Below are 17088 nucleotides of genomic sequence, written 5' to 3' on the forward strand. Positions count from 1 at the left end.
AGAAGAGATCTCAGCTTATCACACCAACCGTGCCCAAGAGCCCAGTGCTCATCAGGTCGGCGTACAAGAGACTCAAATGTACCACTGCTCCATTTCCAGCCTGCACCTTTGCCATAGTATGAAAAGCGCACCCACTCTCCGTAGAAAGAGCTCTCACTGTCTTTTGTTAACTCTGAACACGGTATGCATGGAACTTTTATTTCAATAATTACTTAGTGTTAATAGGTGAGGGAAAAAATCACCTCTTTAATGCAATCAAGCTGAAAGTTCTACTCTTGGCTCCTGGGAGCAATTTTTTCAATCAGTTTATCTGTGCTCAGCCCAGAGTTACTTTGGTATGTATAGCAGCAGTAGCTGTAGGATCTGGTTTTATTTTTCAGAACTCCCCCTAGATTTAGGGAGGATTAATATTTTTCCATCAACAAATTAACTTGGAAGACGAAAAGACAAAAATAAGCCCAAGCCTCATAGAAGAAAATTATCAGACAATTTAACAATCTTACAAGCACCTCAGGATTCCTGCTGGAATAACACAGGAACCTTCCCAAACAAACTTTATTAGCTTGAGAGAGAAGAAAAAATGGCATTATTTTCAATGAAACAAACCCCCCTCTATTTTTCAACTGAAGACAGAAGAAGCTATAAATGTGCGGCTCTCTGAAGAAACACATCCCCGTTCCCCCGAGATGCTCTACCTAGCAGGCACACAGGTACAGCGCTCTCCCTCACCTCTGCTGAGCCTCTGACAGAAGAAAGGAATGTGAAGAGAGGCTGCTGGGACTGAGTAACCCCTGGGCAGATGCAGCACACGGGGTAGAGAAACGGTTTCAGCTCAAGAGAATCACAAGGGAAACGAAAATCTTTCATGCTTCCTCAAATACCAGAAAAAAAGGAACTAGAAATAAAAACAAAAGCAGCAACTTATCCAATTTTAGAACATTTTTTACACTCAAAATTTAGTTATGACATGCTGGTAAATGAAATCACACACGAAGCAGACTGAGCATGATTATTGTTCCATTTACTTGCGATAATGCTATAAATCCCTTGAGTATCCTAAATCCATAAACACACAAAATTAGGATTCACAGTACCAACACACCAGGCCAGGCGACAACCCTGTAGAGAGATGCTGTTCTGCGTAATGAGCATCAGACCAACTGACTAGATCGGATCCACCACGATCCAAGAGGGCAGAAAGCAGAGAAGAGACTGCTACCAGATAAACACGTTCACAGATTTGTGCACGATCATGAACCAAAACAATGGAAATCAACAGCTAGACATGTTCAAGAGAAGATGGAAAAGCCAAACTCAAATTATCATAGTATTTCTAGCAATACAAACCTGAAAGAGGTCATCAGAAATTCCTTTGACATGCTTTGTTCTACAACTGAAAACAGAAATCCAAGGACCACACGTAGAAAACAGCACTGTAACAGTGCTCCAAAGAGACACATACTCATGCATGAGTCTACAAAGGACATTTATATTACTGGCAACACTAGAGGGCTGCTTTAGAAATGAGTAATGGAGTCATAGAGGTCACTAAGAGTAGTAAAATTAGGTTTCTGGAGAAAAACAATTCCAACAGAATCTAAGTTCTCTGACTTTCCAGACCACTCTGATAAAAATTAATAAACAACTGTAGGTGAAAATATGGAGTATGATAAACATGGAAAAAATGTCACAACAAACCTGTTTCAAACACTGCCTTGAACGTAGAAGAGTCATTTTTTCCTGTTTTTTTGCCACACCCTCTCAGCACTACCTGCTGATATGCGCAGACTAATGCACACACGTTCTAGGGATGTGTACTCTACACACAATTATACAACTGAGTTAATAGTGTGAAGCATTAAAATGTCGCCCAGGCCCTTTCTTAGTGGTACCTTAAACTTTAATCCACTTTAACATGGTAAATATTCATATCACTGCTGTGAAAGGGGCCAACTACTCATTCTTTTACCTAAATCAACATTTTAGAGGGCTTAAAAAACAAGAGACCTGGTTATGCTTTATTTCGGTAAATCTTAATTATTATCACGGATATCTTTTTATAATTTTATTTATTTTTCCCCCAAAGCCCCAGTGGATAGTTGTATGTCATAGCTGCACATCCTTCTGGTTGCTGTATGTGGGACGCGGCCTCAGCATGGCCGGAGAAGCGGAGCATCGGTGCGTGCCCGGGATCCGAACCCGGGCCGCCAGCAGCAGAGCGCGCGCACTTAACTGCTAAGCCACGGGGCCAGCCCATGGATATCTTTTTATATATTCACACTTGACACACTGAATCTAAACTGTGAAAGCTACTAAAGTTAACTATTTAATGAGCTGTGAATTTTTTGGTAATAATTTAAAGGTGAGGCAACTAAGGAGACAGGACTATATATCAAGAGAAATTAAAGAAACAAAAAATCAGGAGAGAAGAAAGAAACAAAATAATATAAGATATCGAAAACAAAAGCTATCAGTTCATTTTTTCACCTATCAGATTGGCAGTAATCCTGAAGTTTGATAATAAATTTGATAATCTTGGCAAAGATATAGGGAACCAGATAGTCAAATACTGCTTGTGGGAAGATAACTGATACAGACTCTACTGAGAGAAATTTGGCAACGATTATCAAAATTATATATGTATATGTATATACACACACATATATGGATATCTCCATTGGTTCAGCAGTCCCACATTTGAGAATTTACCCAACAGACAGAGCTGCAAGTGTGCAAAATGATCTATGTATCAAATCATTTATTTTAGCATTCCTGGTAACAATACAACAGGAGCATCCTCAGATATCAGTCAGTAGAGGGGAAAAAAACTGTCAGTTCATCTTTAGGAGTTCTTATGTTTACCAACGGAGACTATAACTCCCAACTTGTTCCCCTATTGGTAAATTTTATTCTTTGAAGACTCAAATATTTTGCAAAATATCACCTAAAAGTCCACTAAACCAAACTGCAGTTCCTGCATGAATATCTAGATGCCAGATAACTAAATTGGAATTGCACTAGAGCTTTGTAAAAGACCTATGTTATATATGAAAACAGGATTCTGTTAAGAAGAATTTATAATGACACGGAAAACGTTAACAATTAAGTTTTACGATTAAGCTGAAAAAGGAGGTTACACAGCAGCATGTATTCAAATTGTACTTAAAAAAACTAATTTTTCATAGACTAAAGATGAATAAACATGTAAACAGTGATTAAACATTTGTTGGGTGAATAAAGGTGATTTTAATTTTGTTCTTAACTATCTGTGTTTTTTATAATGTCTGCAACAAACATTTGTAGTAAAAAAAATAAACAAACATTTGTAGTAAGAAAAATAAAAGGATGAAGTTTTTTAAGGTTATGGTCATTACTGCAGTTATTATTTTTAAAGTGAGGCAATATCTTTAAGTCATTGGGAAAAAAACCTGTCAACCTAGAATTCTTTACTCACTGAAAATATCTTTCAAAAATAAAGACTAAGCCAGACACACAAAAGCTGAAAGAATTCAGATCTACACCTGAAGAAATGTTAAAGAAGTCCTTCAAGCAGAAGGAAAATCATACCAGATGGAAACTTGGGACTAAACAAAGGAATGAAAAACACCAGAAATGATAACTATATGGATAAGCAAAAGAGGTCTTTCTTATTTTAATCTGTTTAAAAGACAATCAACTCTTTATAACAACGTATCATGGGGTTTATAACATAGGTAGAAGTAAAATGCACAACAGCAATAGCACAAAGGCAGGGAGGGGAGAAATAGAAGAATACTGTTATAAGATTCTTATACTATATTAAAGTTGTACAATATCACTTGAAGATAGACTGTAATAAGTTAAAGATGCATACTATAAACTCTAATGCAACCACTTAACACAGAATTATAGCTAAATAAGCCAACAAAAAAGATAAAATAGAATCACAAAAAATAACCAAAAGAAGGCAGAAAAAGAGGAAAAATGGAACAAAGAACAAACGGGATAAACAGGAACAAATGGGATAAATTTAATCCACCATATGCAATATGGTAGATTAAAACCAAAACATATTAATAATCACATTAACTGTAAATGATCTAAGCACTCCAATTAAAAGTCATAGATTGTCAGACTGGATAAAAAAGCAAAGACCCAACCATATGCCATCTATGAGAAATCCATTTTAAATATAAAGACACAAAATAGGTCCAAAATAAAAGGATGAAAAACAGATATACCACACTAACACCGAACAAAGAAACCTGGATTGGCTACACTAATATAGGAGAAAGTAGATTTCAGAGCAACTAATCTCAGCAGGGATAAAGAAGGTCATTTTGTAATGATAACTGGGTCATTTCATTAAAATAATGTAACAAGCCTAAACATTTACGCAATTAATAAAAGAACTTCAAGATGAAGCAAAAACTGATAGAACTGCCAGGAAAATAAGCAACTATAGTGAAAATAAGCAACTATAGTTGAAAACAGCAACACCACTCTCAATAATGGAACAAGGAGACAGAAAATCATTAAGAACATAGAAGACTTGAACAACACTATCAACCACTTTCACTTAATTGACATTTATAGAACACGCTAATCAACAAGAGCAGAATATATGTTCTTTTGAAGCGCACACAGAACATTTACCAAAATGACTGATATTCTAGGTCAGGGGTTGGCAAACTACAGACCAAGGGTCAGCTGCCTGGTTTTGTAAAGTTTTATGGTAACAGCCATGCCTATTCATTTACATATTGTCTATGGCTACACTCAGGCTACAATGGCAGAACTTAGTTGAAACTGAGATCATATGTCCCACAAGCCTAAAATGTTTACTATATGGCCCTTTAAGAATAATCTTGCTGGGGCCGGCCCAGCGGCGCAAGCAGTTAAGTGTGCGTGCTGTGTTGCGGCGGCCCAGGGTTCGCCAGTTTGGATCCTGGGCACACACCGACGCACCACTTGTCAAGCCATGCTGTGGCAGCGTCACATATAAAGTAGAGGAAATTGGGCACAGATGTTAGCCCAGGGCCAATCTTCCTCAGCAAAAAGAGGAGGACTGGCATCGGATGTTAGCTCAGGGCTGATCTTCCTTTCAAAAAAGAAAAAAAAAAAAAGGATAATCTTGCTGATCACAGTTCTGGGCCTCCAAAAGTCTCAATAAATCTAAAGAACTCAAGTCGTACAAAGCATGTTCTCTGACCACAACGGTATTCAATAAAAAATCAATAACAGAAAGACATTTAGAATATGTTCAATTATTTCTAAATAATATACTTTTAAATAAACTCATAGGTATATAAAAAAAGCAAAAGATTGGGCCAGCCCAGTGGCATAGTGGGTGAGTTCGCGCGCTCTGTTTTGGTGGCCTGGGGTTCACAGGTTCAGATCCCAGGAGTGGACCTACACACCACTCTTCAAGCCATGTTACAGCAGGCATCCCACACATAAAAAGTACAGTAAGATGGGCACAGATGTTAGCCCAGGGCCAATCTTCCTCAGCAAAAGGAGGAGGATTGACAACAGATGTTAGCTCAGGGCTGATCTTCCTCACCAAAAAAAAAAAAAAAACCAAAAGATAAATTTAAAAGTATTCTGAACTGAACGAAAATGAAACATAACATGTTCAAAATCTCTGGGATGTAGCCAAAGCAATTCTTGGGGGGAAATTTATAGCAGCAAATGCCCATACAGAAAAGAACGGTCTCATATCAATGACCTTAGCTTCCACCTTAAGAAACTAGAAAAAGAGTAAATAAACCCAAAGCAAACAGAAAAATACAATAATACAGATCAAGCAGAAAAATAATGGGGAAAAACATCAATGAAATCAAAATGGTTCTTTGAGATCAATAAAATTGATAAACCTCTAGCTAGATGGATCGGGGGGAAAAAAAAACAAGACACAAATTACCACTAACAGGAAAGAGGGAAGTGAAATCATTATAAATTCTACACACATTAAAAGGATAACAATCATAGACTATTCTGAAAAACTTCATGTCAGTAAATTTGACAACTCAAATGAAATGGACCAATTTTGTGAAAGACACAAACTATCAAAGTTCACTCAAGAAGTAGATAAGCTGAATAGTGCTGTATCTACTAAAGAAATTGAAAATTCCAAGCCCAGATGGCTTTACCAGTGAATTCTACCAAACATTTAAGGATGAAATAATAACAAATCTACATCAACTCTTCCGGGAAATTGAAGAGGAAGGAACACTTCCCAACTCATTCTATAAGGCCAGTATTATTCTGATACCAAAACCAAAGACATCACAAGAAAAGAAAATCTACATTAAAACAGATGCAAAAACTCTTAACAAAATTTTAGCAAACTGAATCCAACCATATACAAAAAGGGCAGTGCATCATTACCAAAGATTAGTTTAACATTCAAAACCCAATCAATGTGACAAGGGTACCAAGACAATCAATGCGGAAAAAGAGTCTTGTCAACAAATCGTGCTGAGACAATGGGATACCCACATGTAAAAGAATGACGTTGGACCACAACATCACATTATTTACAAAAATTAACTCAAAATGGATCAAAGACTTAAATGGAAGAGCTAAAACTATAAAACTTAGAAAAAACGTAAGTGTAAATCTTTATGACCTTGGATTAGGCAATGGTTTCTTAAACATGACACCTAAAGCACAAGCAACAAAAGGAAAAAATAAACTACATTTCATCAAAATTAAAAACTTTTCTGTTTCAAAGGACACTATCGAGAAAGTGGAAAACCACCCAAAGAATGGGAGAACATATTTGCAAATCATATTTCTGATAAGGGATTTGAATCTAGATTATATAAAGAATCTTAACACCTCAACAATTAAGATAAATAACTCAATTAAAAAATGGGCAAACGATCTAAATAAGACATTTCCCCAAAGAAGATACAAATGGCCAATAAGCACATGAATGGACACCCAACATCATTAGCCATTAAGGAAATGCATATCAAAACCACAATAAGATACCACTTAACACCCACTAGGACGGCAGTAACCAAAAAGATGGGCAATAACAAATGTCGGTGAGGATGTGGAGAAACTGAAACCCTCATGCATTGCTGATGAGACCGTAAAATGGTGTAGCTGTTTTTGAAAACACTTTGAACTACGTTTAGCTCAAAAAGCTAAATACAGAGCTACCATATGATCTAGCAATTCCACTCCTAAAACATCATCCAAAATAACTGAAAGCAGGGTCTCAAACAGATCCTTGTACACCAACGTTCACTGCAGCATTATTCGCAACAGCCAAGAGGGAGGACACTCAAGTGTCCATCGGCAGATGGATGGACAAGTAAAATAGGATATATACAGACAAAGGAGTATTACTCAGCCATAAAAGGAATGAAATTCTGACACATGCTGCAACATGGAGGAATCTGGAAAATTCCAGTGAGATAAGCCAGACACAAAGCGAGGGAAGGGGGAGTGGAGAATTACTGTTTAATCGGCACAGCTTCTGTTCAGGATAATGAAGAAGCTCTGGAGATAAACAGTGGTGAGCGTCACACAACACTGTAAATGTACTTAATGTCACTGAATTGTACACTTAAAAATGGCTAACATGCTGAATTTTGTTATATATATTTTACCGCAATAAAAAAAAGCATAAGCTTCCCAACTGTTCTCCCCGTTTCTACTATTCCCCACTCCAGCTTTTTTGATCTACTCTCAATATAAGAACCAGAAGCTTCCTGATAAAACCATAGGTTTACCAAAGAAGATACACAGATGGCCGACACATGAAAAGATGTTCAAAATCACTAACTATCAGGGAATTGCAAATCAAAACTACAATGAGATATCACCTCACACCCGTCAGAATGGCTAAAATTAACAAGACAGGAAACAACATGTGTTGGAGAGGATGTGGAGAGAAGGGAACTCTCATACCCTGCTGGTGGGAGTGCAAACTGGTGCAGCCACTATGGAAAACAGAATGGAGATTCCTCAAAAAATCAAGGATAGAACTACCATATGATCCAGCTATTCCACTGCTGGGTATGTATCCAAAGAACTTGAAAACACCAATGCGTAAAGATACATGCACCCCTGTGTTCATTGCAGCCTTATTCACGATAGCCAAGACTTGGAAGCCACCTAAGTGCCCATCAAGGGACGAATGGATAAAGAAGATGTGGTATATGTACACGATGGAATACTACTCAGCCATAAGAAATGATGAAATCCAGCCGTTTGTGACAACATGGATGGACATTGAGGGTATAATGCAAAGTGAAATAAGTCAGAGGGAGAAGGTCAAACACCTTATGATTTCCCTCATTAAGTAGTAGATAATAACAACAATAAACAAACACATAAAGACAGAGATTAGATTGGTGGTTACCAGAGGGGAAGGCGGGAGGGAGGAGGGCAAAAGGGATAATTCGGCATGTGTGTGGTGATGGGTTGTAATTAGTATTTGGGTGGTGAACATGATGTAATCTATGCAGAAGTATAATGATGTATACCTGAAATTTCTACAATGTTATAAACCAATGTTACTGCAATAAACAAAAAATTAAAAAAAAAACCCATAGGTTTACACAACTATTTGTGTTTATCAAAGCTCATAGAATTTTACAGTAAAAAAAGGTGAATTTTACTATATGTAGATAATCCCTCAATTTTTTAAAAAATTGCTAAGTTAAAAAACAAAAAACGTAAATCAGATCAGGCTACTCTACTGCTCAAAAACATCCAACGGTCCGCCAGGTCCTGCCAAGGCTTACGAGATGTTACACGACATGTGCCCCACCCTCGCCCCACTCCCTCACCACATCTCCTGGTGCTCTCCCTCTCGCTCCAGCCACCAGGGGCCACCTGGCTCTTTCCTGAACCTGCCAGACGTGCTCCTGCTACAGGCCCTGCGCTTGGCGCTTTCTTCCTTAGGATAGTCCCAAGACCTGCTCTCTGGCCTTTTGGTCTTTACTCAAATGTCAACTGTCAAAAGCTACTGAAAGGCAGAATATTACAGAAGACAGGAAAATCCAGCTTAGTGGTGAAAGAAACAGGGTCTGGTATTTCTGAGATATTTTAGCCATTAACCAGGTGAGAAGCATGTTCCCTGGCCACTCTATTTAAAACTGCAACCCACGCCGACACAACAGTCCCTAAATCCCTTCCCTACTTTAGTTTTCTCCATCATACCTATCACCATCTAAAATATTATATATTTTACTTATTTACTTCACTTATCGTTTGTCTCTCTGTGACCAGGGCAGGGTTGTTGTTTCAGGGGGGGTATTTGTTTTGTTAACTGCTTTATCCCCTAGGACAGTGTGTGGCACACAGCAAGTGCTCACTGAATACTGTTCAAAGAGTGAACAGATGAATGCCAATATTTCTGAAAGGAATGATGTGTGGTGTGTTTCAGTAAAAAAAACCCAGATAAACCAAAAATCCCACCTGATCTAACCTCACCCACCCCACTGCTTCATACTCCACTTCCTGCCAGGTCTCTAGCCATACTGGCCTTCTTTCAACTTCGCCTCAAACACGCTCCCCCTTTCCCAGGTTTGGGCTTTCACACCTCCTGCACCCTCTGTCCAGACACTCTTCTCTCCCCTCTTTGCCTAGCAACTTCTGGTCACTGTTCAACTTCCAGCTAAGCCATCTTTTCCATACTAACCTCTTCGTCAACCCCAGACTCCATCAGACTGCCTCATTACAGGCTTTCTTAGCACCTTGTACTTCTCTCTCATTGAACTTACTACACTACAGTCAAATAACCGTTCATGTAATTGGTAGTTTAGTGGCTGTCTTCTTGCTCAAATAGAAGAGCCGTGAACGCAGGGACTTGGGCTGTCTTATTCGCTACTGTACCCCTAATACTCAGGGCAGTCTCGTGCTCACAGTAGATGCCCTATAAGAACCTGCTGAATCAAGTGATTGAGCTCTGGAGAGGAGTCTGAATAGCCATGGGTTTGCTCCAGATAAATCTTCTTCCTTAAAACACGATGGTTAGTCAATGAATATAACGGATGAAGCCAATGAACATAAGATAGACCAATGGCAGATAAATGTAAGCTCATCTTATAATACATCTTCTATTAGATACTACTCAGAAAAAGTTAAATGCAAAATTAAATACTTAAAATACACTTAGGAAACTACTGCTTAACAGAATCTGAAAGTAATTTTATAATGAAGACATACATATAATGAACATATTTCCCTCTCAAGCTTTCTTATTGGGGGAGGTGGTAAATACCAATTTCCATTTATCAATTATCCTTAGCATTTACCTATTATTCAATAAACAGTTATTAAAAAAGACACTCCAGGCACCATGCTGGGCATACAAGTTAAATAACTGTACCAGAGTCCAATTCTGTGGGAAAAGGAAGAGAAAGTTTCTTCAAGATTCCTTTTTAACTTCTGCGCCTATTTTTCTTAAGTCAGAAAAAAGGGCAAACTCAGAATTGCTCCTCTAACAAAGCCCTTATCAAAGATCAGCTCAGATGAGCCATGTGAGAGAAACAAAGCTTGAGGAGAGGTAACGTGAAATCACCAAGAGGTGCTTCTCACACATGGTTAATGGGTAAAATATCTCAGAAATACCAGACCATATTTCTTTCACCATTAAGCTGGATTTTCCTGTCTTATGTAATATTCTGCCTTTCAGTGGCTTTTCTTTGCCTTCTCTACACTAGGAATCTGGCTACAATCCCCAAGCTTTAATGCATAGTTCCTTCCTTTGAGAAGTTCGCGACAACCACAAATGCCATCTTGGTCTAAACAGCATACCAAAGCTTCAAGGTCACTACAAGATAGGAAAGCGGGTAGGCTTGGTTTTGGCTCTTAGTATGGCCCTGAGATAACTAAGAAATTCCTGGAACAGGCAGTGTTGATAAATGGACCAATGTGGAAAAAAGAGAAGGCCAGCAGACTAGTGAAGCAGGGCCACTCGATAAAGCCAAAACAGAACAGCGAGCAGGCCTGCTCTGTGGGGGTGGCAGAGAGCAGGCACGATGTGGAAAAACCACAGGGTCTGCGGCTGCTCTTCGTGCTGCTGAACTAATCACGGGCACCAGACGCTAACCCCCTGAGTGACACTGGTCCTCACAATCCCTAAATTCAAACTGAGGAATGTCCCTCCACTCTTCGCTATGCCACAGGGGAGGTTGGGCTGGACAAAAGAGATCATGGCTACAAAATACACAGAACAACAAGGCCCAGGAATATTCTATGAACTGTGCTGTCCAGAACAGTGGGAGGGACTCAGTGCCTTGAATTCTAAACACAGATTCAGACTAAAGAAAAGTAAGCTCCGGCAGCAAGGATCCAGCTCTCAAATATGGCATGGAAAGGAAGCTGGAAGTCTCCAAACAGAGCTGCTGCCTTTTACGATTGTTTTTTTCATACAAAAGGCAAAAGAAATTTATAAGAACAGAAACGCCTGGAGAGAGGAAGTGAGGGAGGAGACTGTCAATCTCAAGATCACCACTGAGCTTTAAGAATCAATAGTCTGCATTAGCACTGAAGCGTCAACTCTGGAACCCAAAGAGTATTAAAAACAAAAGAAATCTACCCCTACACCTGACTTAATAGCCCTAACGTGTACCATACGTAGACTTACTTGTGGCAAACAGCACACTGAGTATATATCACCAAGACAGACTTTAAAGGTTTATGAGGCAACTGTTACTGGCAAGTTGAAGAAGACAATCTCCCAAAAGCCCACTTGTGTACCCAAGATTAGCTGTCCACCCCTCTTATAATCTAAAGCTCTGCAGGAAAAACAGTCACTGTGACAGCAGCAATGCTGCTCCCTGCAGGCAGTTCCTCGTTATTAAAGAATAATTCAATGGCTTAAACTGCAAAGTAGTAACATAACATACCTCATCGCTGCAGAGATGGTTGTAGGATTATTCTTCAATCCCTGCACATTTACTACTTGAGGGACATTCTTCAAAGTTGATTCAGTCAAAGTACTTATACCTATTTAAATAAAGAGAGAGGCATATTAATTGCAGTAAAGGATCAAAAATTCTTGGGCCCGGCCCAGTGGCATAGCGGTTAAGTGCACGCCTTCTGCTTCGGCGGCCCAGGGTTCGCGGGTTCATATCCTGGGCGCGCACTGACACACCACTGGTCAAGCCATGCTCTGGCGGCGTCCCATACAAAGTAGAGGAAGATGGGCACGAATGTTAGCCCAGGGCCAACCTTCCTCAGCAAAAAGAGGAGGATTGGCATTGGATGTTAGCTCAGGGCTAATCTTCCTCACACACACACAAAAATTCTAGCCATATATATAGGAATAACCAGGACACAAACTTAAGCAGAATGCAATCTTACTATATAAAGGAAATCTTCCCTAGACAGTTCTGCTGTACTGTGCTCAATGGACACCTGGCCTACTCCATTCATAAAGATTATAGGATAAGGCTTCATGCAATTTAATCAAAATGTACTATTCTAGGGAAAAAGAATTCCCTGGGCCAGCTTTTATAGAGCAGAGCTGAGATATCCTGCCAGGTTGTAGGCTCATCCTGGAAAAGGGCAGAATGAGCTGGAGGATTAGCAGTGTTCAGACTAAGGATTTCTGCCATCCATCCATCCATTCTTTTTTTTTTTTTTTTTTGGTGAGAAAGATCAGCCCTGAGCTAACATCCATGCTAATCCTCCTCTTTTTTTGCTGAGGAACACCGGCTCTGAGCTAACATCTACTGCCAATCCTCCTCCTTTTTTTGTTCCCCCAAAGCCCCAACAGACAGTTGTATGTCATAGTTGCACATCCTTCTAGTTGCTGTATGTGGGACGCGGCCTCAGCATGGCCGGAGAAGCGGTGCGACGGTGCGTGCCCGGGATCCAAACCCGGGCAGCCAGCAGCGGAGCACGCGCACTTAACCGCTAAGCCACGGGGCTCGCCCTATCCGTTCACTCTTTTTTTTTTTTTGTGAGGAAGATCAGCCCTGAGCTAACATCTATGCTAATCCTCTTCTTTTTGCTGAGGAAGACCAGCTCTGAGCTAACATCTATTGCCAATCCTCGTCCTTTTTTCCCCCAAAGCCCCAGTAGCTAGTTGTATGTCATAGTTGCACATCCTTCTAGTTGCTGTATGTGGGACGCGGCCTCAGCATGGCCGGAGAAGCGGTGCGTCAGTGCATGCCCGGGATCCGAATCCGGGCTGCCAGTAGCGGAGCGTGCGCACTTAACCGCTAAGCCACAGGGCCGGCCCTATCTATTCATTCTTTAACGTGAGCTTATTATTACCAGACTCTGTTAGGTGCTGGGAATACAAAAAATTTTTAAAATATAGCTTGTTCTCTAGAGGAGCTCATGGCTTGGTGAGACAGATCCAATGAATAAAATGTGGAAAATGGAGCTTGGACAAGGGGGAGGAGGCCGAGCGGCTTGGATCAAGGAATGGCAACGGGGACTGATTTGACATCAACTTATCTATCTTAGGTTTGTCAGCTTTCACATCTCTTTTTTTGGGTCTTATAATTTAAAACCGTATTCCAACACTTAATGACATTTTATAATTAACAATTAAGAAGGCCTGAGCAAAGCTCTTGGATCTCTCTAACCATATTGTTGGCAAAGTTGAAAGCTACAGCCCAGGTAGAACACTTTTATTCCCTCCTTCAGAGACACCTTGCCTGTGACAGCACATATCTCATCTTTCACATTCAAAGGTGCCTACACCTTAGAAAATTTTGCTTCCAAAATGATAATAGAGATCGCACCACCTCCTGCTGAGAGCAGAATAATCCTAAATCCTGGCAGATTTTAAGTTTACAAATAATCGACTCAATCAGCTTGATTTTGGGCCTGTTCAGCACAATGCCAAGATTCTGCTTGGTCCAAGTAATATTTAAAGAAAATATCAAAGGATTCTATTTTTTTAGAAAGCTCAAAGGTACTTTAAAAAGTTCTGGGCCGGCCCCGTGGCTTAGCGGTTAAGTGCGTGCGCTCCGCTGCTGGCGGCCTGGGTTCGGATCCCGGGCGCGCACCGATGTACCGCTTCTCTGGCCATGCTGAGGCCGCGTCCCACATACATCAACTAGAAGGATGTGCAGCTATGACATACAACTATCTACTGGGGCTTTGCGGGGGAAAATAAATAAATAAAATCTTAAAAAGTTCTCGTTTATGCTCTTTCATATCTATTTTAGATGGCTTAATAAGCATTCTAATATTTAAAATTTTCTTAGAGATCTTTTATTGCTATATAATGGTAATTCTTTTTTGTCTAAATCAAACTGCCATGTCTTTTTATTTAGTTTTTTTTAAAATACTGTCTAAATTGATGTGTGTTCTAAGCGGTGATAAAACTAAAAAATAGTTTTATTCAGCTAAAACAAAAATATTTATAGCAGCTTCTCAACCTTGACATATTGACATTTTGGGGCCGGATAATCTCTGTTGTGGGGGTGTCTTGTGCATTTTAAGACTTTTTTTGCAGCATTCCTGGCCTCTACCCACTAAATGCCACCAACATTGCCAACTGTTGGGGGGGGGTGCCAAACAGCCTCTGGCTGAGAACCACTGGCTTGAACAAACTGCTAAGTGATAACTGAAGTCCTTGAGGCCAATTACCAAGAAATCCTGATGTAGAAAATTTGGGATAGCCACAAACTACTGACAAAACGCAATTAGCTCATTAGTGTTTCCGTCTGTCAAGGCTGAATCTGCGATCTTAAGAAAGAGCCGCAGTGCAATAGAAAGAGCGCAGGCTGGAGTCCCGGTTCTACTACTTATTGGTCGGTAACTTGCACCTCTCTGGACCTTACAGGACTCAGGCAAAATGGGCACACTTATACCCACCTCACAGGGTGGCTGGGATGCTTAAGAGACTGTGAGACAATTCTCATGTTATTAGGTGATCTAATTAGAAAGATTAATTTTGGGCTTAAAGCAGACATTATTAAAAAATAGGGCTTAACAACTTCATCAAAAAAAACACTGATTTCCCATTTAACTGAATGCAGCAGATCTAATACCTCTCTTTATTTATTTTATTTTTTTATTTTTTTATTTTTTTAAAGATTTTTATTTTTATTTATTTTTGCCCCCCAAAGCCCCAGTAGATAGTTGTGTGTCATAGCTGCACATCCTTCTAGTTGCTGTATGTGGGACGCGGCCTCAGCATGGCCGGAGAAGCAGCGCGTCGGTGCGAGCCCGGGATCCGAACCCGGGTCGCCAGCAGTGGAGCACGCTCACTTAACCACCAAGCCACGGGGCCGGCCCTAATACCTCTCTTTAAAAGGAAAAAGTTTCAGACCTAGTTTCTGCCTTCTTGGAACTCTCTCCCCAAAACGAGGAGGGGGCTGCCACAGCAGTCTTCTCTTCTGAAGGGCAGCAAAGAGAGTCCGCTGTTTCTTGGCACCTATAGCCCCGGCCTGTGACTCAGACACTCATAGCCAGTCTCTGCATAGGTGTGGGGTACAGTTTTTACCTGGCACCTGATTGGCCATCTGCCGTCTCAGAGCTGCAACGGCGGCTGCCTGGGGTGCTGGGATGGTGTGGGAAGGACCAGGTGCACCATGCTTCACAGTTTTTGTTGCAAGCATTGTACTGTCAGCCCCCTGAGGAATAATTTTGCTAGCAGACGTGGACACTGAGGGAAAAAGAAAAATTAAGTGAGAGAGTGGGTCAGAGAAGAGGAATACACAAAAGTTTAAATGGTAAATTCTCCAGGTTAGGTTGCAGGGAAAATGCTAAGATTAAAAAATCCTTAAGCATTAACATAGAAAAGTACTAGTAAACTGACAGGCTGGCACCTATATCTTTTCAAAGATGCCACATGCAATACTTCACACTATCATTTCCTCTGATACTGATCAAGATATAACTTTCACGCCAATACAGATCAATTCCCTGCTCTCCTCTTATAAAATCTCTCCATTCCAGGACCTCAGGCTCATGTTTGTCCTGTTAGAAGTCATGTCAATCCAAGGTCCTGACGCTCTGAACTGAAGGTGTGACAGCAAAATATAGGTCGCGTCAGCGAGCCAACACTGACAATGAGCACGGCAGCTGGCGAGTTTTAACGCAGAATCTGGCTACAACTTGAGGTGAAATGAGCTAGGATTTGAAAGGCATGAGTGTGGCTGTTGCTTTATATGGAGACAAACAGCTTCCTCCTTTCACTCTTAAAAAGACCTGTTTAAAAAAACACAGGATGGGCTGGCTCTGTGGCTTAGCGGTTAAGTGCGCGCACTCCGCCACGGGCGTCCTGGGTTCGGATCCTGGGCGTGCACTGACTCACTGTTTGTCGGCCATGCTGAGGCGGCGTCCCACATACAGCAACCAGAAGGATGTGCAACTATGACATACAACTATCTACTGGGGCTTTGGGGGAAAAAAGGAGGAGGATTGGCAGTAGATGTTAGCTCAGAGCCAGTCTTCCTCAGCAAAAAGGAGGAGGATTGGCATGGATGTTAGCTCAGGGCTGATCTTCCTCACAAAAAAACAAAACAAAACAAAAAAACACAGGATGGACTCAACAGGAAAGCCAGGACAGTGTGAACCTTGCAGAGCCTCTTCTTCCTCACAATCTCTTACCAACCGCTTTCAAGGGGAACACACCTCTTTTGAATTAGTCTTCTAATTTCTGGAATATTAGCAGAAATGAGCTGGAATCAACAACTTATTGGTGTGATGGTATAAAACTCAGTTGCAATTTCTTCATAAGTGAGAAACCTTATAGGGAAAATGTTTCCTGTTGCATTGTTTACTTACTTGAAGCTCCCATCATACCAGGCGAACCATGAATCAGGTGAGGTTTAGCAAAAGGAGCTGCCTGGGTCAAGAGACTGGGCTGGATGGAAGGAGTGCGAACCACCGGGGCATGCCGAGGGACCTGGACCACAGCCTCATCATCTTTACAGGATGCTCGTGCGTCTTCACTCTCCAAAGACTGGGAAATGGATGACGTGGAGCTGACTTCATCCAAGTCTTCATAATATCTCTGGGACAGGAAGGCTGATCGAGACAGGCTCGCTACAAAGCCCAAAACACAAGTTAGACAACTCGAAGCAAGTCCAAGCCTATGTAATCTTCACTGTCGATAGAGAAATATCCACCTTGTAAAATGATTTAATTATTACTCATTTTAAGTGGAAG

At 40.6% G+C, this 17088-nt stretch overlaps 1 protein-coding gene across 3 annotated transcripts in view; it reads right to left on the minus strand.

The window, feature by feature from the left end:
* Positions 1 to 17088, minus strand: part of NUP214 (nucleoporin 214) — a 97539-nt gene that overhangs the window by 39856 nt on the left and 40595 nt on the right. For all 3 annotated transcript variants that reach the window (XM_014781963.2, XM_087418911.1, XM_087418910.1), the window contains exons 22-24: positions 16705 to 16965; positions 15419 to 15580; positions 11856 to 11955 (exon numbers count right to left, since the gene is read on the minus strand). In XM_014781963.2, the coding sequence (XP_014637449.2) occupies positions 11856 to 11955; positions 15419 to 15580; positions 16705 to 16965 (523 nt within the window). The remainder of the gene's footprint in view (positions 1 to 11855; positions 11956 to 15418; positions 15581 to 16704; positions 16966 to 17088) is intronic.

This window comes from Ceratotherium simum, chromosome 29, assembly GCF_057802395.1.
Source record: "Ceratotherium simum simum isolate JZ-2026a chromosome 29, ASM5780239v1, whole genome shotgun sequence".
NCBI classification, from domain to species: domain Eukaryota; kingdom Metazoa; phylum Chordata; class Mammalia; order Perissodactyla; family Rhinocerotidae; genus Ceratotherium; species Ceratotherium simum.